General features: G+C 34.9%; 2 protein-coding genes across 10 annotated transcripts in view; one reads left to right on the top strand and one right to left on the bottom strand.

Annotated features, from left to right (window-relative positions):
* Positions 1-18,420, bottom strand: LOC110438269 (uncharacterized). Of its 5 annotated transcripts, none has more exons than XR_015521472.1 (11): positions 18,374-18,420; positions 18,158-18,279; positions 15,686-16,009; positions 14,553-14,897; positions 14,285-14,404; positions 12,252-12,554; positions 9,230-9,532; positions 7,933-8,155; positions 7,525-7,824; positions 5,699-6,001; positions 1-3,743 (listed from the first exon to the last, which is right to left on the bottom strand). XR_015521472.1 is itself a non-coding variant. In XM_087303422.1 (10 exons), the coding sequence occupies exons 2-10, from the start codon at positions 18,201-18,203 to the stop codon at positions 3,691-3,693; spliced, it is 2,097 nt and encodes a 698-aa protein (XP_087159548.1). In that variant the 5' UTR covers positions 18,204-18,279; positions 18,374-18,420; the 3' UTR covers positions 1-3,690. The 5 variants fall into 5 exon arrangements, 2 of the variants coding, with proteins under 2 accessions (XP_087159548.1, XP_087159549.1); XR_015521471.1 differs by having other exon boundaries at positions 18,158-18,287; XR_015521470.1 differs by having other exon boundaries at positions 18,158-18,420.
* LOC141380166 (uncharacterized) overlaps positions 17,684-26,274 on the top strand; it is a 10,399-nt gene continuing 1,808 nt past the window's right edge. Inside the window, exons 1-5 of one of the 5 annotated variants that reach the window (XM_087303872.1) lie at positions 17,684-17,759; positions 20,628-20,945; positions 21,495-21,563; positions 25,838-25,960; positions 26,099-26,166. In XM_087303872.1, coding sequence (XP_087159998.1) covers positions 20,630-20,945; positions 21,495-21,563; positions 25,838-25,960; positions 26,099-26,166 — 576 coding nt within the window. In that variant the 5' untranslated portion in view covers positions 17,684-17,759; positions 20,628-20,629. Of the gene's footprint in view, positions 17,760-19,391; positions 20,205-20,627; positions 20,946-21,494; positions 21,564-25,837; positions 25,961-26,095; positions 26,167-26,274 lie in introns of those variants that run through there. The other 4 variants (XM_087303871.1, XM_087303870.1, XM_087303873.1 and 1 more) reach the window with 4 other exon arrangements.

The raw sequence follows: 26,274 nt of genomic DNA on the forward strand, positions 1-26,274 counted from the left end.
TTTCACACTATTTGTCTTTATTATTTTTTGGGTTTCATAACAACTGACACATCTTCAAGTGTTTTTATGAAAACAGTTGTTAGAATGTAAACCAGACACCGTATTTGTCCACTAAACATGAGGACAAACCTGAGCAAAACTGAAATGTTTTTAAATAAGATGACAAACACATTAACTTTAAACACATCAACCTTAAAATAAACTACATAACACAGCAGCCACACTATGCATGCACGAGTATTACATTTCTTTGTAAATCTTCCGCTAATAAGCCTATTTGATCAATCCTTTCACCATTACACTGATTTAGTGGTGTAGGTGTAGTGCGTTGACACATGCACTTCAGTGCTGATGGCGACATAAGTTCGATTCCGGCCTTGCGGTCCTATGCCGATTTCAAAAACAGGTAACCACCCATATAAGAAGGTTTCCTTTTTTGGCAATTGTGTTCTATAATGCTCAATGTAAAAACATTTTCTTTTATTTATTTAATTATTTAACCAGGAGTGTCCCATTGAAAGACAATATCTCTTCTAACGGGGGTCCTGGCCAAGATAGGCAGCATAGGACAGATTTACAAATAAAAAGTAATATAAACCATAATCAATTGTTAAAACAAGTGCACACACACACACACACATCACTGCACACGAACCAATTATATTAAGACACTATGATAAACGATATCCAATTTTTAAAAACATTCAGAGGTGTGTGCATAAATCTAAAGTAAATCTAATACTGAGAGAAGTGATTTCTGAAAATGACTAAAACAAATTTTAATTTATTTCAAACCATCATCTGAAAGACACTCACAAGGTGCACAAGTTTACCACCTGTTTTCAGACTAGTAAATCCACACTTTTAAGCCCTTACACAAAATTTGGCCTCTTGAAATATGAAACAGGGGTGGGTCTGGGTTTTGAGAAGCCCTACTCTAAAGGCTCCACATTATGTTACTAAGGACTGAAATTTTATTCCATCTAATTTCTTTAGCAAACATGCTGATGCCATATTGTACACTATACTGTCATAGTCTATTACTGGTATTGCACAGTACCCTCTTTTCAATGATTGTGGACTTGCTTCCAAATCTAGCACTGCCATCTCTTTTTTACTTTCCAAACAATCAATTCAAACATTGACCACCTTCTCCAATATAAATAAATGATCTGTTCTGATCTTAAGCCAAGTCAAACTACAGAGAAAGCACCATTCAGAGGCCCTATTTTAAAGATGTCATCATAAACTTTTTACAAAGAATAGTCCATTATCAGAAATCTACAAAAATACAAAACCCTAAAGTAGTTTGATTCAAGTCATATTCAAACCCCATCAAATAGAAATACAAAATACTTTTATCCAGTTGAAATATGCATTTGAAATGCATACTAAGTGTTTTACATGTATTCATTAGGAACACACGTCAAAACATTATATACAGTTGAAGTCTGAATTATTAACCCCCATTTGATTTTTCTTATTTTTTTTTAAATATTTCCCAAATTATGTTCAATAGAGCAAGGAAATTTTCACAGAATGTCTGATAATATTTTTTCCTCTAGAGAAAGTTTTACTTGTTTTATTTCGGCTTGAATAAAAGTATTTTATTTTTTTTTTTTTAAAACATTTTAGGGTCAAAATTATTAGCCCCTTTAAGCTAATTTGTTTTCGATAGTCTACAGAATAAACCATCATTATACAATAACTTTACTAGTTACCCTAATTAACCTAATTAAGCCTTTAAATGTCCCTTTAAGCTGTATAGAAGAGTCTTGAAAAATATCTAGCCACATATTATTTACTGTCATCATGGCAAAGATAAAATAAAATAGTTATTAGAAAAGAGTTATTAAAACTATTATGTTTAGAAATGTGCTAAAAAAATCTCTCTGTTAAACGGAAATTGGGGAAAAAATAAGCATGGGGGCTAATAATTCAGGGGGGCTAATAATTCTGACTTGAATCAAAAGAATCAAAAGAAAGGCGCAAGCATTGAATAAAAGCTTCTGACTTTTTGTAAATGATTAGTTTAAGAGCATCAGCATGAATGCATAGACATTTGCATTCATGCTGAAGCACTTAAATTGTGTAAATATAAATCAGATTTAGATAAAAGAAACAAATTCACTTCAAAACATGTCATTGGCCAACAAATGATAAAGCATGATAAAATAATAGGCTCAATGGTGATAAATGAAGTATAACAGCAACACGTTTGAAGCTCAAATGAAAAGTAGAATACCGTAAACAAAAGTGAGCTGATTAACTTTCACACAAAATCAAAGCTATGAGAACCAAACTAAAACAGAGTAACAGATACAGAATGATGTGTAACATTCAGAAAGTGTTTTAATTAACACGTTTCCATCTTCATCTAAAATCTTATTACACATGAGTTTAAGGGCTGATAAATTTTTTACTTCACTGGACGGATTCTAGATTCAGAAAAATTATTATCTGTTCATACCTGGAGCTTTAAAAGTGCCATATAAAGAAAATCTGAATACACCTAAGCCATAGCTATAATTGCTCGTACATAATAATTGCTCGTACATGGAAACTGCCACAACGTCAAACATAATAGTTTCCTTGTTTTCATGAAAATCTCCTGAGTGTAAAACCCAGTGAAAACGGGTCTATTACAGGATATATGCAGGAAAAGGTAATTTCAATACCTTTTTAAGCCTTTTTAAAGACTTATTCAGAATATTTTAAGACCTCATCGCCACAAGTTCTAATCAGTATCAAACCTTTACCTTAATAAACAGTTGCTAATAAACAGCTGTTAATAAACACTAGTAAAATCAATGTACCACAACCATGCAAAAGAACTCAGATAAGCTTGGAAGAAATCGCTACATGTGGAGAGCGTCACATCACCTTCCCACGTTTATCGCGAATTACGTGACATCATCCTGATAGATGCGCATGGCTAGACCAATTGTGTGGATCGAGCACACCATTGTTAATATTAGGAGAAAAATAAATATATTTATGCTTTTTTGGGGTCAAACACTTTGAACAATGCTTGAACAAAATTTAAGACCTCGTAAAAACCTGATTAAGTCTTTTTAATACCTTTTAAGGGCCTTATTTTCTCATAATTGATTTATCAACTTTTTATACTTTTTAAGACCCCACGGACACCCTGTATCAGAACAAAACACAGACTGTTATGCTGCACATGGGACCATTAGTTAGCTAGCACACCCGCAACATTTGCATGTAATTTAGGTCACGTTCTTCTTTAGCTGGACCTGCTTGAGCAGCCAAGTCATAAGAACTTTGGCAGCCAAAACACAGACTTTTATCGTAATTTTAAAGTTTATGTAAGCTTATATTAAGCTTATAATGTGTGTGGAACTTTTATTTTGAAAACGGTCCAGGTTCTAAGCTGCAGAACATCAGAGCAGAGCTCGTTAATAATCACAACGATTAAATATGGAGCTTCTGATTGGAGGAATATGTTTTGAGTCAATAAATGTGTATATAAAACATTTTTTCCACTTTTGAACTCACCAAAGCCACAAAACTACTATGTAGATATCAGAGAATAATTTAACTTATTGAATCAATTCACTATATGTCACCTTTAAATATTGATGATACAGTGATTGACACTAGTGGGTGGGCATGTCTTCTCTCATTAAAGTGAACTCATCCTCTCTTTCTCCTTCCCATTCTCTCTCATACAACTTCATGTCGTGTCACTGGATCCTTCAATCGATTTCCATAACAACCTGAAACAAAGATGGATTTTAAAAGAAAAGATCTGAAAGTCTTTAAAGGTCATGTGAAGTGCTTCGAAAATATACATTTTTTTTTCGATGTTTGACGTAATCTCAACTGAAAAATGTAAAGAGGGTTAAACAGAGTAGCTCCTCCCAGTAAAAAAAAAAAAACAGCCAATAGTGTTTTGTTTTATCTCAGCTCTGAAGGAGGTCGCACACCGGATGCACCGGGATGGTGCACACATTCAAATGTTGTTTAAAATAAAACTATAGATGGCACGGCAGAAATATGAACAGTGTCCTGAGTTGTAGCTTGGTGCCACGGACAGCTGACGACTTGTGCCGCCGGTGTGCGTATCCTGATAGAAATCTATGTTCAGAATTCTAAAATGCATGGCCCCGTGTGGCACGACCACTTGACAGAAAGAGCAGTTGAGCTCAGGCACATCGAATAAAAGCATCTTAAAGGGGGTGGGATATGTCGGATGCTAGAGAGTATTTGATTTGTTAAAATTTGATTAGAAAATGTAATATGACAGAGGTGTCCACACTCGGTCCTGGAGGGCCGGTGTCCTGCAAAGTTTTGTTCCAACCTATTTCTAAACAGTTTCCATCATTTACTGTATATTAACTTCTGACTAGCGGCTAGTGCCAAGGTCTAAATTTTATTTTAATGATGAGAATATACACGACTATAAAAAAACTAAAAACAAATTTTGAGGCGTGCACTTGAGTAAATGATGATGACAATTCTTATGCGTTCACTACACTCTCAGAAATACAAGACGATTCTAAGATTCTAAGGGCCCATACAATTAGGAGGGCCCAGAGACATTATCAAGGGCCCACGCCTCATAAGCTCATATGAATCTCGAGCCCGTGACTCCCTCCCGTTTGCAAGGCAAAAGGGGAGTTTGAGCTCAGGCAGATCTCAAGAACTCCCCTGCTGTAGTAGTTAATGGAACAGATAGTGATCGTTCTTAAGAGATAACGCCTTACTAGGAGCATGTCTGTGGTGCTGATTTGGATTAGTCAATTAACTTATGTTGCATGATTTTGAATGGTGGGAGACTTCCGAGGAACCCATGGGAAACCCACGTGAGCACGGGGAGAATGTGTAAACTGCACAGAAAAGTTGGCTGGCTTGGTAAGTACTAGAACCAGTGACTTTCTTGCTGTGAGGCAACAGTACTAACCACTGGACCACTGTGCCACCCATCTAGGAAAGGAGGAGGAGTTCACTGCAAAAAATGCTTTTCTTACTTAGATTTTTTGTCTTGTTTCTAGTTTAAATATCTAACAATTCCTAAATCAAAAAGAATTTTCTAGACAAGCAAAACATACTGTCTTGTTTTGAGAAATAATATGCCAATATTAAGTGAGTTTTTCTGTAAAACAACCAAAATAATCTGCCAATGGGGTAAGCAAAATAATCCTACGTCAAAAGAAAAAACAAGATTAATTTGCTTACCCCATTGGTAGATTATTTTACTTGTTTTAAGGAAAAACTCACTTAATATTGGCATTTTATTTCTCAAAACAAGACAATTTGTTTTGCTTGTCTAGAAAATGCTTCTTGATATAAGAAATGTTAGATATTTAGACTAGAAACAAGACAAAAAATCCAAGCAAGAAAAGCATTTTTTGCAGTGTAGGGGTGGAATGGGGGATTCTTCAAAACGAAGATGGCTGTTATATGGAACTTAGGGTATTTATAGTGGCTTAGGAATCATCTGATTGGTGAATAATAAATTGAATAATGCGGGCCGGCTGCAAGCAATCATAATCACGTGATCCTCTCGAAATTAGTTTATAAATAAACTTCACATGTGTCTGCAGTGTTTCATTATGACTGGAATATGAAAACATTAATGATGTGTTTTTTTTTAAACCAATTCAGTCTCACTGGAGAAAAGCAATGTATGAGGAAGACTTCATAACACTTAAAGACTTATAATACTCACCTCTGACCATAACATTGAATGCTTTGACACTGTCTCCTGTGCTAAAACTCTTTTTCATTAGTTGATAAAGGCCCTCATGCTCATGTCTGATGTTCTTGATGATCAGTGATCCAGTTCTTTCATCAACCTCCAGTCCGTCTCTGAATCTCCTATTAGGACCATTATATGGAAAGATCTGTCCACCTTTCACTTCAGCTATGGGAGACTCCTCACTTTCAAACTTCCATTCGATCTCATCAGTCTGTATCTCTGCAGCACACTGTAGAACAGCTGTATCTCCCTCCATGTATGTTTGTACCTCCCCTTCACGTCACAGAAGAACAGTAAAAAACAAATTATAACAAGAGATTTAGTAAAAAGTGTCAATGGACACAAAGAGGCAGAAATATTATGCATATGTGAAAATAAGAACAAACTGTAGAGGCAAATCTCTAATATATTAAGACATGTTAACATTAAAGCAATATACATCTATGTGCTCCACTTGCGTTGGCGCTGCCAAGATTTATTCTGATATAACAACCGCCTGGATGTACTTTATTCTTACTTACCCACAAGTGAAAATTTACTCACTATTTACCCTGCCTTAAGTGGTTCCAAACCATTCGGAGTTTCTTATTTCTGTTATACACATTTGAAGATATTTTAAAGATAAAAACCATACCTGTCAACATTGGGATGTGAAAATAAGGGATATGCCACCATAATAAAGGATCATCTGGAGCTGTTTTATAGTAAATAAACAGTTAAATGGTCATTAATATGTTTTATTATTATTATTATTTACAAAAGAAAAAAATAAACAGTATACATTAGCAGCAAATAAATTAGCAAACAGTTTAGCTTATTAAATAAAAATTAAGTTATCAAATCTCATTTATCTTTTCTTCTATGTAAAACTTACAAATTCTGATTAAACAGCAACGAATGAATCTCATATATTAGCATTTTTCGTTTGATTACATTAAAGAATAGAGCTGTCACTTAAAAAATGCACACATCTAACGTTATAATGAAAGCGTTCGATTGCTGTCCTAACTTTTTATGCTCATTTAGGACTAAATTTGTTGTGTTTAAAAAAAACCCACCAAGATCGACATGTTTAGATATTATTGTTAATAATTATGTGTTTATGTACATTTAAACAAGCAGTCAAAAACCCAGACTTTTGCTTTGCTTCAAATTGAGTGTACAGAATTTGTTTGGTAAGCAGTCACTATGGAGTGAGCCAGCTGACAGTCACGCACCACTATATGACTGTTTTGAGGATTGCATAGGAGGGGTGACAACACCTGTAATGAAAAGGGAAGGGAATACCGACGTTTTTATATTTATTTCAAAGTGTTTTAATGCCTAAATAAAAGGAAAGCACAGAACAGACTCACATTTAAGAGCAAAGGGCGGCCCCTGGTGGTTCGGCAACATGGGTTGCGTGTAGGGAGGATCAGCTCTTTATTGTTTATTGCCACCCTTCAGAGAAAGACTGAAAATACGGGTGAAATACGGGAAAATACCTTTACAGGATGATAGCGGGATAGAACTGTAAAATACAGGAGAATATGGGAGGGTTGACAGGTATGCTAAAAATCTGTCAGTCTTGACATTCATAGTAAGAAAAACAATTACTATGGAAGTCAGTGGTTTCCGGCTTCCTTTAAAATATCTCCACTTGTGTTAAACAGAAGAAAGAAACTCTTTTGGGTGAACTATCTTTTTAATCTGTCAAGTACTGTTAATTTACTATAATCATGACTGGAGCAAAGAAAACAAAAAATGAATGACAATTACATTACCACACTATATTAACTGTTACACAAATGACTCACCTTTAATAAGAACACTGAATTTCTTTACAGTGGTTCCACTGCTGCTGATGATCTTCAGCTTATATCTTTTTATGTCTTCAATAGTGATGTTGTTGATGGTCAGAGATCCAGTCCTCTCGTCCAGCACTAGTCTGTTTCTGATCCTCTCCTCGTGGTATGTTATCTTTCTAGCTCCTCTGGTCATTTTAGCAATCAGACGGTCTTGATCTCCAATCATCCACTGTATTTCATTATTTCTTTGTATTTCAGTATCAGGCTTTAGTGTGACAGATCCTTCTATCTTCCCGACAATAAACATCTCTTCATGTGTGACAGCAGCAAATAAAAAAAAAACAGAGAAAGAAAAGGTTGGCATTAGATCAAGCAAACAGTTTGCCGCGTTTTGACTGAGAGGAATTAAACACTTACAGATCAACATGTTTTTTCCTCAGAGTGTAGGTGCATATGGTGGCTGAACAAACTCAGGATTAGAGGATTAGCTTCATGTTGACAAACTCAAACCAGAGCAATCAGGCTTTGCTGGTACCATGACGGCGGTCATCGTCTTTCTCTGTAAATTCAGGTTTTGATCCTGAGTTTATGTGCATGCACATGCAGGCAGGACATTAGTAGCAAACAGCCAATCATGTGCCTTAAAACATAAAGATAATGTGATTAACATCTAGCAAGAGAGCAAGCCCCATTCACAGGCAAAGACAATATGGTTAAAAATGCAAAATTAAAAACATTTATACAGCAAGATGAAAAGAGCTGGTAATGAAAAGATAAGATCCAAAAGGAAACAGTTTGATTTATAAGTGTAAGTGAAGATGTGATGTTAGTATAGCTAATAATCAGTACTGTATAGGTATACAAAGACTCAGCTACACACATTTAAACTGTAAAATTTAAATCAAATTGAATCTGTTGGTTATTAAACCAAAACTGCAAATGTCTACCGGATTACAGATATAATAGTTATGAATTATCTAAAATAATTAAAATAAATAGTAATCCTCATTATTTCCCAATGATGGGTTGCAGCTGGTAGGGCATCCGCTGCATAAAACATATGCTGGATAAGTTGGCGGTTCATTCCGCTGTGGCGACCCCAGATTAATAAAGGGACTAAGCCAAAAAGAAAATGAATGAATGAATAATCCTCATTAAAATCAGTCAATTTCATCTCTAAAAGTGACCTTCAATTTGGAGCAAGAAGATTAGTAGGAGTGGCTTTATTGTATCAGACATGTGTCACAGTTGACTGCTCACAGTTGATTGGTTAAATCTGGATTTGTGATCTTTAAAGCAGAACATATCCTGCCATGTAGAAGATTAGCCATATAGTGCAAGATAACATGACAACAAAGATTGATTAAAGCTGAGCTGCCTTCATGATACAGTACCTAAATCCCAGAATTGGTGCAAGCTAAAATTTTATTTAACTTGCTAGCCAGCTAACCTGACTTCACGGTACAGGCCGCTGATCAATATAACAGAATATAAATTCTGCTGGAGGAAACAAAATCCAAAACTGAAACTGAATCTTTAGTATTTTAACATGTTTCATGTTTAAAAACCATTAGATTATGATTATATACAAATGCTAAATACTGCAGTGACAGAGCACATCAAAGAGTTTGAGACGATTAAATCACAGAAAAAGAAAAAGTTTCAGGAGGAAGAACTGAGATAGTCACTGCACTGAAAGACTGGAGATACTCACCTTCAAAGCAAATGTTGAATGTCTTGTATGTGGCTTCTCCTCTGCTGATGATCTTCAGTTTATAAAATCCACCATGTTCAGGTCCGATGTTACTGATTGTCAGAGATCCAGTCTTCTCGTCCATCTTCAGTGTGTCTCTGAATCTCTCATCAGGATATGTTATCTCTCTGGTGTTTCCAGTCATTTTAGCAATCAGGTCATTTGTATCTCCAAACAGCCACTGTACATCATCATCTCTCTGTACTTCAGCATCAGCCTTAAGAATGACAGAATGTCCATGACTCACTAGCATTTTCTCCTCCTCTTTATGTGTTACAGCAGCACAGAAAACAGAGAAAGAAAAGGTTGGCATTAGCTCAAGCAGACAGTTTTCTGTTTTTTGACTAGACATGGGCCGGTAAAAGATTCTGACGTTATGATAACATTGGATAAAAATAACATGGTTTAACAATATTGCGATTACTGCTCTAACACATGTTCTTTTTAAATGTCTGGGTAAAAAAAAAAAACTAAGGGTGTTTTTACACCTGCCTTATTTCAAGAATTCACACTTAGATAATGCTTGACTATTTAAGCAAGTTTGGCATGCTGTCCCAGGAGAGAACCGTGAGAGTGATAGATGAGCCCAAGGCTCCCGGCTGGTCAATATGCATTAGGAGGGATATGAGATCAGGTAGTTCTCGATAGCTTCCCAAAATAGACCGCTAACTGCGCTAGTTTGTAGTAAGACCTTGTGACATTAACTTTTGTTGCATAGTTTTTGAGTGTGGGAGGAAAATGGAGTACCTGGGGAAAACCCACGCAAACACGGGGAGAACATGCAAACTCTGCACAGAGAGTATCGGTTAGCTCAGCCAGTGTTGAACCAATGACCTCCTTGCTGTGGGGCAACAGTGCTAGTCACTGAGCCACCGTGTCACCCGAACTGAGGAGGAGGGAGAAGGGATGTTGGGGGGGTTTCCAAAACGAAGATGAGGAATGAAGTTTAGGATGGATATATATATTGAATTTAGAGTGATCCGATTGGCTAGTTATTGATTAGTGATAGGGATCAGCTTTAGTCAATTCTATCACGTGCTCCTCTCGAAATTAGTATTAGAAACTTCACTTAGTTCAGTTGAATCGCACAAAGTTCGTTTTCCCTCTTGATGTGGTTCTTTTGGGCAGGTGTAAATGTAGCAATCACACTCGAGTATGCACCAAAAACGAATTAAAAAATGCTTGAAGAGGTGGTCTCGGTACGCTTTTAAACAAACCCTGGAGCGGTTTGTCTGTGGTGAGAACATGATCCGAACTAAAACAGACCCAACTGCAAAAAGTACTGCGCCTTTTTGGACTAATCCAGCTGCTGTAACGTTAGTCCGATGCACTGTCCCATCATATGGGATGTGGAGGAAAAATATTTGCTGAAAGCGCTTTACCAACAATTTTAAACAGGGAGAGAGAAAGAGAGAGAAAAACATTAGCTGATGCATCGTTGGCAATATTTCCGTAAGATGACCAGGTCGCAGTTTAGTTCAAGTTCATTTATTTATAGAGCCCATTTAAAAGCAGTTACAAGACTGACCGAAGTGCTGTACATAAGACAAGGTAAAAATAAAAAGACGGAATGTAAAAACATAGAGATAAGACGAGAGAAATGTCTGTAAAAATGTAGCAGTAGAAAGGACTATTAAAATAATCGTAAAAAGCCAAGCTAAAAAGGTACATTTTAAGAAGTTATTTAGAAATAGATAATGATGGAGCCATTCTAATCTCAAGGGGCAAGGTGTTCCACACCCAAGGACCTGCCACAGAGAAAGCTCTGTCCTCTCTATGTTTCAGCCTAGACTGTGGAACTGAAAGAAGATTTTGCTCACTCGACCTAAGATATCTCAAGGGGGTGTAAAAATGAAGCAGCTCTGAGAGATAGGTTGGGGCTACATGGAGTGATTTATAGACCAGTAAAAGCACTTTAAAATCAATTCTGAATTGGACAGGCAGCCAATGAAGGCCTCTTAGAAGAGGTTTAGCTGAATTAATTCACACCTCCTCCTGAAGTGACTTGTGATGAGCCTTCTCGAAATGTATAGTTTGTCTAAAATGATGTATACAAAATATACAGTATACTATGACGAGGGATACAATCAGCCACCACAGACATCCCTTTATAATAAAAAGTGACATTTTGTGACTGTCAGTTTGTTTACTTGCAAGAGTTCCATTGGCATTTTTCTGCACTTTAAGTCAGCCAATCAGCCTACTAAAACTAAAAGCAGTTTAGGAAATACGTTCAATCACATCTGAGTGATGTGGATTTTGTCACATGACTGCATTTTGGTTCTTTTCAATTGGTTCGGACCAAAGTAATCAGTGTGGTGTGAAAAGGACCCAAAAACGGCAGAAAAATGCTACAATGTATCCAATGTTGCCCTTGGTCTGGACACAATGAACCGAGCCACAGATGTGAAAGCACCATAAAACTTTTTTTCCATTTGAACACAATACATGTTATTTTAAGAAACATTTAAAATATTTTTGAGCAGTAAACATGTCAGGCTAAATAATTCAAGTGAATCATTGACTTTTGCTGTCTTCATTCGTTTCCAAAACACAGATCTCTTTACAGTTTACAACAGCATCTTTGGATATCTTTTCTGCTGGAGATACTGTTATCCTAAAAACTAGAAAAAAATAAATAAATCATACACACCTTAGGAATGGTATTAAAAAAAAAAAAAATTGGCGGTTTTAAAACCTTGACTTTTCCAACCGCGGTATACCTTGAAAACATTTATCATCTAATGCCTAGTTTGACTGAGATAAACATTTAGAGTACACTATCTGCTATAAATAAAAACATCTGTGATAAATACTGCTGGAGGAACTGACATTTTCATAATGTGCAGAAATGGCTAGATCATGCTTATTTATACACTAAATACTGTAGTCAGATGAGTTTTAGATGATTAAACCACAGAAAAAAGTAAAAAATTTAAATATACGTGGTAGAACTGTGTTGATCATAGAGAAATATACTCACCTTTAATATGAACACTGAATCTCCAGTTTATGGTTTCTCCACTGCAGTTGATTATCTTTGACCTATATTCACCAGTGTGTTCATGTCTGACCTTCTTGATGGTCAGAGATCCAGTCTCGTCCAGCTCTAGTCTGTCTCTGAATATCTCATCAGGACCACCATATGTCTCTCCAATCCCTTCAATTATTTCAGCTATTGGAGAGTTTTCATTTCTAAACCACCACTGGATCTCATCGCCTTTAAGCAGATTAATTTTGGTCTTTAAAGTGACGTTTTCTCCCTCTGCTGTATGATATGGTTTCTCTTTATGGGACACAGAAGCACATGAAAAGAGATTGTAATGAGTCAGTAAAGCTTTATTGGATATGAAGAGAAAAAAATTGTGAAAGAACTTTTGATGTCAACTTTACATGTTGATAATCTTTTCATTGTTTGAATGACTTTATAAACCATCTGAAGCAATTTACAATAATATATGCAATAACATCAGCAAATGCCATCTTGTAAATTAATAATAAAACAATGTGATGTCTTTTATAAAAGTAGAGAAGATTAAATACACACTAAGTGGTTCGGTGGAAAGGTTCTATACATACTGGGAACCTATTTTATTATCTTTTTAAAAATCTGAAATAATTACCCAGCGGTTAAATAATATCTCTATATGTTTTTATATCCACTTTATGGTGCTTTTCATCTTTAATGTAGTTTGTCCTGCAATTTTTAAAAAAGAAGGAAACTTTAATGTTTATTGTTGTACTGTATGAAAACATTATTTTCCTTCAATTAAAATAAGCAATAATAATAACAATAATATTAATTAATTAATTAGCTTAGTCCCTTTATACTACTACTACTACTAATAATAATAATAATAATAATAATTAATTAATTAATTTTCTTTTCAGCTTAGTCCCTAAATAATAATAATAATAATAATAATAACAATTCATTCACAAATTTTCTTTTTGGCTTAGTCCCTTTAAAATAAAAATAATAATAATAATAATAATAATAATAATAATAATAATAATAATAATAATAATAATGAATTCATTAATTTCCTTTTCGGCTTAGTCCCTTTATAATAATAATAATAATAATAAATTATAATAATAACAACATTATCAATTAATTCATTAATTTTCTTTTCAGCTTAGTCCCTTTATGACAATAATAATAATAATAATAATAATAATAATAATAATAATGAATTCATTAATTTTATTTTCGGCTTAGTCCCTTTATAATAATAATAATAATAATAATAGTAATAATAATAATAATAATAATTCTTTAATCTTCTTTTCAGCTTAGTCTCTTTATAATAATAATATTATTAATAATAATAACAATATCAATTCATTTATTAATTTTCTTTTCAGCTTAGTCCCTTCATCATAATAATAATAATAATCATTCATTTTCTTTTTGGCTTAGTCCTTTTTAATACTACTACTACTACTACTACTACTACTAATAATAATAATAATAATAATAATAATAATAATAATGATAACATTAATTAAAATAATAATAATAATAATAATAATTCATTAATTAATTTTCTTTTCGGCTTAGTCCCTTTATAATAATAATAATAATAATAATAATAATAATAATAATAATAATAATAATAATTAATAATAATAACAATAATAAAAATTCAAACATTTTTGTGAATGCTGTATTTTGCACATTAGTCTAAAAAGCTGTTAATTCCACATATTTGACAAAAAAATCAGGTTTGAAGCAACAGAGAAAATATTTTTTTAAATACCTTATTTACATAATACTAAAATTAAATGTATCCAGTTGAATTAGTGAACTACATTAATTGTATTGTACCTGCAAGACATAACAGTCTGTTAAATGTCATGCCATTCTGTCTCTGATACAAAATATCTTTATGGATAAATCAATGATTTTACTACCAAAATAGTGATGCTAAAATAATCATATACTTTTAAACTCTACTGTGTAACAAATAAAACTCGTATTTTTTCTCTTGTTCCATAACCTGTAATACTTACCCACGTGTTGTTTGGAGATCTTGCGGCGATGGTAAAGAAAACCCAATCCAGCTACAACAGCAAACAGCAGCAGCAGAACAATAATAATTCCTGCTACAGCAGCTGAAGACACACCTGAACCTGTAATGATAAAGACACAGTCTGATCGATGACACTGAATTTAGTTATGTTAAAAGGAGAGTTGATTCCTCATGATAAACTTTTTTTTTATTTACATCATATCAACAGTTATTTACAGACTATGACTTTAAACCCTTGAGTTACTCACCACTGACAGTAACAGTGAATTTTTTGTATAATGTATCATTGTTGCAGTTGATCTTCAGTGTATAAAGTCCAGCGTCTGTGTCTTTCATGTTGTTGATGGTCAGAGATCCAGTCTGGTCATGTAGCTTCAGTCTGTCTCTGAACCTCTCATCAGTATCATAATATGGTGAACTCTTGGTCTCTTTGTCTTCTTTAGCCAGGAGTTTTCCCTCATCTCCAAACCTCCACACTATCAGCTCATCTCCATGTAGTTCAGTAAAATCAGTGTGAAGAGTAACAGGGTTTCCCTCTGTCACTGACAAGCTCTTTGTTTCAGCTTTATGAGCATTGATAACAAGTGGAGACCCTACAAATAAAAATATATTTACAAACATATTAAACATAATGAATGAAGGATATAAACTGTACTAGAACATAAGCTTTGTTTATTGGTTCTACTTTTGGTTATGGCATTAGACAAATGATAATTAACAAAGATAAAGCCACAGTTTCAAAGACAAAACCTAAGCCTATAGTCCCAGAGTAAAGTACATGTTAGAGCTGCCTCAACTGATAGAAACTTGCACTGACTGATCTTAAAACATATGGGTGCCTTTATTTTGTCTCAGGATTGTTTTATGGTACATTTATATATATATATAAAAAAAGTTAAATCCTAACTGAACAATGGCCTAATCCAGGATTAGACTAAACATTGCCTGTGAAACCTAGCCCAAACATTTAATCAATGTGTACATTAATATCTAGTTTTTGTGTTTATTAGGTAACATTACAATGCACAAAACAATGAATCCTGCATAGTTTGGGTTGAATGTATAGCAATTGGTGGAATGAAGTATAACTAAATATATGCTTCTATTATCTGGAAGCTAACATACATTTCTCTCTAGTACTGTTATGTACAAAACAGTTTCAACTTCTTGATCATGAGGTAATTTTTTAATACCAGCCATGTGGTCATCTGTGGCCAAATTACAGGTGTGATATTTAGAACAACAGCCTGGCTGTGATATTGTGAAAACTGAATTACAGTGAATATTTGCTGGATGAGCTTTGAATCCCAAATAGCAAGCACTGTAATTTGCCTAAAAAGTAAAATAACAGAATTATTCAACTTAATAAACATATCCTTACCATAAACAGTAACCACGATTTGAGTTTTATTGGTACCACTGTTATGGAAGACCACTGCTTCATATTGTCCAGAGAAATTGGTTCTCATATTTCTGATGGTCAGAGATCCAGTCTTATTCAGATGCAGTCGATCTTTGGATATGACAGTTTGATCAGGATATGGAAGCACATTTGCAATTTTAGCACGGGCTAGAGTTGTATTCGCAAACTTCCACTCAATTTTATTAAATCCTTGTATACGAGTAAGATTAAGGTTTAGAGTGACAGAATCTCCTTCCATCACTGACACTGACGCTGACTTCCCTTCATCAGCACCAAATACACCTGCAAAACAGACAGACACAGTTTCTTAGCGATTAAAGACAGTTGATAATGATAGAGACCAGCTTTCACTGTGATCAGCACGTCAAACAAGTGTGATAATAAAAATGGGATGTAACAATATTTACTCTGATCCAAAATAAAACATGCAGTATGCGAACTAAAGAACCCTCCACCACCAGCCCCCTAAAGTGATGAATACAGGATGATCCAGTCTGCATTTTAAAAATAAGGGGTTCTACTGCATTCCCCTGGCCCTCCAGGACCAAGATTGGTGACCCCTGGTCAAAAGCTTCATAGTAACGAGGACCCCCAAATAACTACGGAAAAATTTATACATTTTAAAATAAAAGCGGTGTAAACACAGCCTCAATGTGACAGGTGTCTACCTAAGGTGAGCCTGAGAGATGAGAAATGCAGTAATATTTGTGGTAGAGCAATTTAAGCACTTTTTCTAAGCAATTTATTCTGTTTAAATATATATGCAGGGTGACAGTGGCTCAGTGGTTAGCACTGTTGCCTCGCAGCAAGAAGGTCGCTGGTTCGAGTCCCGGCTGGGTCAGTTGGCATATATGTGTGGAGTTTGCATGTTCTTGCCATGTTGGCATGGGTTTCCTCTGGGTGCTCCAGTTCCCCCCACAGTCCAAAGACATGTGCTATAGGTAAACTGAATAAATTAAAATGGCAGTAGTGTATGTGTGAATGAGTGTGTTTGGGTGTTTCCCAGTACTGGGCTGCAGCTGAAAGGACATCTGCTGTGTAAAACATATGCTGGATAAGTTGCCGGTTCATTCTGCTGTGGCGAACCCTGATGAATAAAGGGACTAAGCTACAAACAAACAAATAAACAAACAAACAAGGCAGCTAATGATATATTCGCTAACATAATAAACAGGGGAGCGCGGAGCACAAAGTAATGCGGTAAAATGTAACATGAGGTTTTAAGGTATTTGCTCAGGGTTTTACCACAGTGTCAGCAGACGTCTTTCTGCCAGTTACTGAAAAAATCTGGCAAAATTTGAATGAGGAATAAACATTTTTGCAGCATAAAAGTATTTTTATTATAGTCAATATTTATTTATTATTAAAAAATCTGTGAAAGTATGAACCTAAAATCTGTTACTGTTGTAATCACTGTTTTCTAGGCTAAAACATGGAACCATTTTAAAAGATGTAAAACACACAGTCATAGCTAGCCAGTTTCAAGGAAAACCTACACAGTGGGGTTAGTTATAACAGGATGTTAGAATTAAGCCACACACTATATTTTTTATTTTTTATTTTGAGTGTAACGTTTTGAACTTTTTATATAAAATGTTTTTTAGAAGAAAATATTTTTAATAGACAAAAAATATTTCATTGCTAATAATACTACAAATAAATGCATTGTATAATAATGGATAATAATCCAAATAAATCCAAATGTGTTTACCCAACACATAAATAATTAATAAATAAATAAATAAATAAATAAACATACTGTGCTATGTAGAATAACAAATAAATTAAGCTAAGTACTGAGGAAATATAGCTTCTATTTAAAGTAAACTGGATTAAAATTAATTGTGTACAATCGGCCTTTTTCAAGCATGTGTTAATAATCCTCTGTCTGTTACAACCTGCCCCACAGGTGGGGTAAATAGTAACATTTATACTCCTGGCACTTTTGGTAATACTGCACAAAAACCATAAGTCCGGCGATCATACAGCCAGTGCTCATTTGTAGGAGAGGCTTGTGTGTTGAAAAAAAATGGTTTGTCTAACCCCTTACTTTGTTCATTATTTGACCAAAACCAAAAAGTGTTACGTTGTGCCCTGCTCTCCCTATAACTGATAACGTTATCCCAATGATAAAAACAACAAGCAAGACAAACTATAATTAGACTAGGTAGTAAATAATTTCACTAGAGATTTATATGGCAGTGAAGTGACTGAAGTGATTTAAAATGGCTGACTCCATCCGTGCTCTAACTGCACAAAGCAGCTGATTATGACAACTTATCCAAACCCCGCTTTTAAATGAGCCTACATGTGTTAAACGTACTTTACCCTGAATTAAAATCATTTTTAAAACTACGATAACCCGTGGTTTAAGCGCAGTAAATCCTAAAGTGAAACCGAAAGTGTTAGAATAAGAAACCACACACTTACCGCTCATTACAAACACAAACATAACGGCTTTGAAAGTGTTCCTCATATTGATGTATATTCCAGAAATCCAGTTTCACTGTATAACCTTTTTAATAATTAGTTTTACGGTGTTATTTCCGAACCTGCAAGACTGTCAGTGACAGTCGTATTGTAAATTGTACAGTCAATTGTAATTAAACAAACAAAACATACATATATTTATATATAGTTACTGACGAAAACCGTTGCCTCTTTCTTCTTCTTCTTCTGGAGATTGATCTGGCGGTTGGCAAACCAACTTTGTGCATTTTCCGCCATCTACTGAATTGGAGGATGGAGCGCAACATGGTTGGAAATCTTGAGGGGTAGTCATAAATACTACACGTATTTACTATGTATATATATAAATATGTATAGTATGCGGGTACTCCGGTTTCCCCCACAGTCCAAAGACATGCGGTACAGGTGAATTGGGTAGGCTAAATTGTCCGTAGTGTATGAGTGTGAATGAGTGTGTATGGATGTTTCCCAGAGATGGGTTGCAGCTGGAAGAGCATCCGCTGCGTAAAACGTGCTGGATACGTTGGCGGTTCATTCCACTGTGGTGACCCCAGAATAATAAAGGCACTAAGCTGAAAAGAAAACGAATGAATGAAATATATTTTATAAATACATTAAAAATGAATAATACTAATTATTATTATTATTATTATTATTATAAATAAAAAACACACAAACACAAACATATACTATATTTATATATATATATATATATATATATATATATATATATATATATATATATATGCACAATGAAGATAAAAGTTTTTTTAGAAATGTTATGCATTTGGAAAATATATTTAAATATTAAAATATTTCAATATTCAATATATGTAACACATATTTAATGTGAATATATTGCACTTCTGAATGGTAAAAAATAAAATTTGACTAAACATTGTCCTTAGCCAAAATAAGTTAATTAATTATTATTAAATTATATACTAATTATTATTAATTAATATTACACACACACACACACACACACACACACTTCATATAAAACCAGAAACTAAGCTTTTTATACTGTAATTGATGACCAGCAGTAAATAAATCTAGAATAAGTAAAAAGATGCAGATTCGTACAATACAATACATTCAAAATCTAGAACAGATTTCATGGGACCACTGTCCTGATGTTCACCTGACGCCCTCTAGTGGGTGAAAGGCTAACATGCATGTCACTTAACTTTGTTTAGCTGAAACATTGCACAAATAGCCATCCTAACACAACGTCCTCTAGAGTCAGGGTTTAATACACACTTCCTTGTGCGATCTTGTTAAGCAAGACAACATTTAACTAAGATAAAATAAATAAGCCTTTTTAAAGGGTTAATTAGCGGGGTCAGACCAAACTTAAACTCGTATATGGGATGTTCTGTATCAGATCTGACCATTGTTTTTTTCTACTTATTAGAAATTTCTGTTTGGACTGCTTTATGACTGCCATTCACTTTCTGAGTTTAAATCACGTTAGCATATATAAAATTGCATTAGACAGTTTTGACATCGTACAAGGCTAGACCAAATAAAAACAAGTCAAAGAAAAAAACCATTTAAAAGAAAATACATAATGAAAGTACTGAAATCTGTTGCTTAAACACCCTAAGAAAGAGCTGATAAAATGTTTATTCAAGCATACGTTACAAAAAAAGGGAAAATGACATCTCGTTTATCTATAATCTCTCTATTCTGAGCGAAAAACACTCTCTGAGTGATTCTTGAAATCACCGTAATCATATTATTACACGCGCATGTTAATATAATTTGCTGTTGGCTTGACTGTTTTTCCAAGGTGTGGCTGGCTTGACCCCAGTAAACTAACTGCGACCATCAGTATACTGCTTAGCAAGCCTTCTATCATTTTAATTATAAATTAGTCTATTTCTTTTGGATTAGTTTTACATAATTTGTATTTCAGGACTGTTGTTATTTGAAACTGCAGTTTAAATCAAGATGAAAATGTTTGACATAATTATATTTTTCTTATGTTTGTGGAGTCTGGCTGGTAAGTTTATTATTTTACAAAAATATTCCAGTTCTCTTTATATTATCAATTTAGTCCAAATATATTTCATAATTTATTTTGCAAGTTATATTTTGCAAATATTGATGATTAGCGCTTACTTTAACTCATCATTATTTCATAATAAAGTAATTTTTAGTTTACATATTAGTACATCATTATTCATGTACTGTTGTTGTAAAGTGTTACCAATATTTTAAAGTTGTTTTATAATTTTTATACAATCTTAGTTTGTATTAATGTTGCTTTACTGACCATTATCATCATTAACAGTCACTTGAAAGTTTAATTTCTAAAATTCAGCTCATTTTTCTAGTCAGTGTAGAGTGAAAACTGCTTATAGTTTCAAATTAACTAATAAACATTCCAAGACTTTGCCTGAGAAAGTGTTTGTGTGTTTATTAGGTATGTTTGGCGTGGAAGTGAAGTCAGTGACTGAGGGGGATTCGGTCACTCTACAAGTCAGACTTACACAAATACAAGAAAATGAAGAGATCGAGTGGAAGTTTGAAGACATTCTTATAGCTGACATCAACAGAAAAGACAACAACATCACATACTATATTAATGCTGCTGATGGGAGATTTAGAGACAGACTGAAGCTGGACACTCAGTCTGGATCTCTGACCATCATGAACACCACAACTAAACACACTGGACATTATAAAGTAACTAGAGACCACTGGACCTCAGTCAACAACAAATTCAGCCTTACAGTTAGTGGTGAGTAATCAATTATTTACCCTGTTTGATGTATCAATCGAAGTTAGCAACCGCTAACTATGTAGGTTTTTTTAAAACACATATAACCTTTACCTGAAGTTGTCATAAAAATCAAAACTGACAAAATTTGCTATGTTGGTGGATGTTGCTGTTCTTGAGGTGAACAATTTCTCCATACATGTTTATCCACATAATTCTCTTAATAATATTTGATCAAAATCTCTTGTTTTACTGCACTGGGATGAAATTCCTTCTCTGATTTTAGCAGTGACACCACTAACACTAGCCATTAGTTTGCTTAAATAATGTGACTGTTAACAGACTTCATTGTTATTCTAGAAGATAACTGCTTTAGATAGGCCTGTGCAAAAAGTCTGGCTTTTATATGGAGTTCAATGGAGTAAAACAGCAAATGATAGTTTGCATGCATAAATACTCTTATACACACACACACACACACACACACACACACACACACACACACACACACACACACACTAAGCTTTTTAACTGTAACTGATGACCAACAGTAAATCTTTTTCAACATAGGCGTAATACGCAGTGGAGAGTTGACCAGGACGACGATAGAGTCCAATGAAGAACAGTTTCAGAAAGCAGGTAAGACCAAAGCAGAAGACAAAAAATAAAATACACAAGTAAATAACAGTGTGAGAATGTGGTAAAATCTGAAAATGTGGTAAAAATCAAGCGAGGGCTTTTCTTTTTCTGTATTGCTTTTTAAAACTGTCTGTTGGGTTTAGGGAAGTAAGTGAGTGGGTCAATCAGTGACTATGAAAACACTATTGGTTGGGTTTAGGGAAGCAGGAGGGTGGGTTCGATCACTCTTTCAGTCAGTCAACAGCGGCTTCTGGTGGATTTACCTAAGAACAGCAGGCGCGAATGGCACTCGCGAGAGAAATGCAATGCTGTGTTCACACCAAAAGCGGAAGGTGCGTCAAGCCCGAGTGATTTAAATTTGAAGTCAATGCAAATGCGCAAATAGACATCCTGTGGTGCAATACGCACAAATGGCGTGAATTTAGCGTTTTGCACATTTGATGCGCTTAAAAGGCGTCTCGCGCGAATCGCCCGAGTTTAAAAATCTAAACTTATGGCGGACATTCGCGCCACATTAACCAAACAGGAGCTTGCTCGTGTGGGGGCGTGATTGCGACGTTTGCCTCTTGTTGGTGTCTCAGGGGAAATCTTCCAGCCGACAACAGTACATCAAACTGGGCTGGGCTCAGTCAGAAGCACCGCTGAAAGCCTCCATCATCCAGGTTAAGTTTCTGGAAGAGTTTATGAGCTCACAGAGCTGGATGCACCCCTGAAAGGATCCTGTAGAGTCACCGGGCTAGAGTCACCGGGCAGACAGAAGCCCTGCCCATCACGTGAATCCGCGTCTGTTCTGAAGTGAATTTGATCCGCGAATTAAGCGAATTTGACGGGCAAATGAAACGGGGTTTGACGCGCGAATGAAGCGAGTAAACTCAAATGTTTACGCGGCTATTTATGCGCGATTTATTCATGCGTTCCGCGTCTGGTGTGAACACAGCATCAGATCTCAAAAAACATACACAGCGGCCTCTGGCAGATTTGTGAAACCAAAAACTGCAAAAAAAGTTCTTCCTGGGAGGTATTTGGCACTCTCCAGAAATGTATAAAGGGGTATGTTTTCAGCATTAGCCTGGGATACACATTTTGCATCTTCCCAACAGGGAAAACTAGCAACATTTAAGAATGCGGGATTATTTGGTGTCATGGTTTTCAATCAAAAAATACATAGTCCTAGGGGCACAGTCACGGACGCTGTTACAAACATAACAAATTGTCTATTGTTGAGTTGTTAAAACATTTTAAAGCATCAAAATATGTATCAGAATAAAGGTTGTCACCAAAAATCATTCCATTTGCTAAAACACAGGGAAAGTGTTGGAATAATTAATCAATTCCATGTGTGTTCAATAAAAGGGTAAGAAGAGGTTTTTCTTCAAGGTTTAACATATTAGCAATTTATTAAATACAAATTAACAAATCCGATCCGCAAAATTCTGTTAGCGTCAATTCAATGCAAAAGTTACATTCAGGAGGTGCGCAATCATTTTCATTTCCTGACTGGACTAACTAACTTTTATAGGCAGATGATATTTACAGGTGGAGTTTAGTGAAATTTGTCACTTGTCAATCATTCTCCCGTCCTCTATTGGCCGCACACATACATTCATCCTTTTTTGTACGAATTCTCTACACAGCATTAAAAAGCACAAGACTTGCAAATTCTATGCTCATAGAAAGTTTCACTGCAAAGCTCAAGTTAATTTTAGACAAGCATTTATCTACTTCTGCAAAAATACTTCATTAGTATGCAAAACATATCAGACTCGAGAAAAAGTTCAGTTAATACACCACCTCAAAGTAACATAAATACAACTGTTTAATGAAAAGAAAAATAGAAAAAAATATGTTTAAGAAATTCTTTTATAATTCCTTTTTCCTAACAAAATTAATCCTCACAATCATCCCAGTGTGGATGAAAACATCTGCAACAGCACACAAGGGTTAAGGTCATACTGTACAATAAGTTTTCATTAGTTAATGTCTGTTAATACACAATTTTTCCTAACATGAACTAAAAATGAAAAATACTTGTACAGCATTTATTAGTCAGTTCAACATTTAATGATGCATTATTAATGTCTTAAGTCATGCTTGATAATATTAGTTAATGCACTTTGAGTTAACAATGACAAATAATAATGCATGACTATTTTCATTACTAATATAAGTAAAACTGACAGAATAGTGTAATAAATGTATTGTGTGTTATTTGTCTACATTAGTGTTACGGCCAGTTCGCTCTCAACCATACCATAAAAAGAATCAGATACACACAAAAGTATATAATGAAATAAACATTTATTGAAGGGAATAAAAAATATAATAACTGTCTAGGGATTTAAAATAAATAAGAAATCAACTGAAATCCTCTACAAAATACAATGTTCTATAACACAAAAATCTAAGACAGCTAAACAAAAGAGTTGAAACAAAATGACCTCCCTGGGGAATAATGGTCCAATAGAGGCAGTGCTGTTCTTCACAAAAAATATATAAATAAATAAAAATAAATTTAATATATACATTCTCCCGTTAATTAAGTAATTAACTGTGACATCACACTGTGTGGCCAACAAAAAGTAAGAAAAGGAAAAACAGGGTCGTACCAGTTAGTAAAAGGGGTGTGACGGTTCACGATTTGATTCGATATGACAGTGGTGTTGAGGCTTTTATATGTTTTCGACACAGCAAAAAAAAAAAAAAATAGAGGATTTCTCTGATTTTAATTTTGATCTTGTGTTTTTTACTTTTACTTTGAAAAGTGAGCCATACTTCTGGCGTTTCTGCTTAGCACCAAATAAAACAAATCCTTCTTTATACTCAAAAATAAAAAGCTGCTTATAAAAATAAATGTAATATTGTAGCAGTTAAATATTTAAAAAGACAAGAACAAAGAACCTGGAAGTATTTTTTTTTTTCAGAAAGATGAGCGTCCACCTTTTCTTCAGACAGCACAGATCTGCTTGATTTGACTGTCACCTAGTGGCTCTGAAAGCAGGAATTATCTGACTGAAATGAGCTTATGAAGGAATAATGTAACGGGGCTCTATTACATTTAACATTTTCTAAAACCCGAATTTTCCACAACCAATTAAGGTCTCATATCCATATTGTTATAAATGTACTGATTGCCTCAGTGATTTGTTTTGCCATGTTCGAATCTGTAGGAATTGCCTGTCTGAATGCTGCCAGGATGGTTGCATGTATAGTGCACGTGTTTTCATCTAATTCCAATTAGTGATTCCGTGATGTCAGTGTACATGAGTTGATATGTTCAAATATACCGCTAAAATAGCTTACTGTCACAGCAGATGTGACATATCATTGTTTTTTTTGTTTTTTTTATCCACCACTCTCTTGCCATCAACCTCATAACTTACAGGGAAACCAAAGTGCTCTTAAATGCCAGACCAGTTGTTGGTTATATGAGGATTACATTAACATTACAACACATTTTGCAATGAGATAGTGCAGCGTGTGCCTGACTGGAATAGTGTTTGGAGGTGTGCGAGGAAGGCAGCATGTTCCCTGTCACGTCATGGGATGCCTTGATGCGTTGTTGCACTGAAAACATATTTTGTACACTTGTTCTCTTTCATCTTTTTAGATATTAGTCTGAATCGTTCAGTTTGTAATGCACACTGAACCGAAAGTCTCGTATTAAACGGTTCAATAAGAATATGCGTAACATTACACCCTTAGTTACTAAATGCATTAACTAACTTTAACTAATGGAACCTTATTGTAAAGCGCCGTTAAAAAGCCACAGCCATATCACCCTGCAGCCCAAGACCGGTTACTCATTGAAGTTAAGTAGGGCTGAGCCTGGTCATTCCCTGGATGGTAGACCACATGTGAAAACTAAGTTGCTGTTGGAAGGAGAGGGGTCTGGATGCAGTGCAATCTGAGCTGCATCCAATGCTGTTTTAATGGGCTCACCTAACCCCACCCATAATGCTACCCCTCACAGTGATGTCACAACTGTGGTCATTAAAAATCTCATGGCATTTCCAGGTAAATGTACAGGTGTCCTGGCCAAATTTTTTCCATCTGCCCTAATACATCATGGCCTCCCAATCTTCCCCATCCACGGAATTGGCTCTATCACTGTCTCTCCACTCCCCCAATTGCTGGTGTGTGTTGAGCGCACTTGCAGGCTACCATCACATCATCCAAGTGGATGCTGCACACTGGTGGTGGTGTGGAGAGACCCTCTTCATGATTGTGAAGCACTTTTACAAGTGTTGGTTAATGGCTTACTTTTTCCATTACAGGTCACCAACAATCAAATGATATATTGCTACTATCTGCTGCTGCTGCTGTTGTTGTTGGCTGTCTGTTGATTGCTGCTGCAATCTGGGTCTTCTGCAAAAAAATCAGAACATCTCATCAAGAAGGTAAGTGTGTTACCCACTCCTAACAAAACTGTAGAAGAACAATGCAATAATGTGGAGAATGTGTTCCAGTGAAAATGAAACCACAATAGTCAATCACGTTTCTATTGATGCTTTTTTAATGTTTTTTTTTTTAAGCAGTTGAGACTCATGCAGAAGAGATCACATATGCTGAGCCAACATTCTACAGAACAAAAGCACAGAAATCGGTGAGACCATTTTTGACTGTCTTTCGGTATTGTCTCTGCAGTCATTCAGATTTAGGTGTGTGCTTGGATACAGATTGTGTATTTCTGTTTGTGTGTACTATTACACAT

The sequence above is a fragment of the Danio rerio genome, chromosome 22, assembly GCF_052040795.2.
Source record: "Danio rerio strain M-AB ecotype USA chromosome 22, GRCz13ab, whole genome shotgun sequence".
In the NCBI taxonomy this organism is placed as follows: Eukaryota; Metazoa; Chordata; class Actinopteri; order Cypriniformes; family Danionidae; genus Danio; species Danio rerio.

Coding starts and splice junctions, on each gene's coding strand:
- LOC110438269 (XM_087303422.1), bottom strand. CDS start 18,203: ATGAGGAACACTTTCAAAGCCGTTATGTTTGTGTTTGTAATGAGCG. Junction 16,010..18,157: donor GTTTGTGTTTGTAATGAGCG/GTAAGTGTGTGG, acceptor TCTGTTTTGCAG/GTGTATTTGGTGCTGATGAA. Junction 14,405..14,552: donor ATTCACTGTTACTGTCAGTG/GTGAGTAACTCA, acceptor TTATCATTACAG/GTTCAGGTGTGTCTTCAGCT.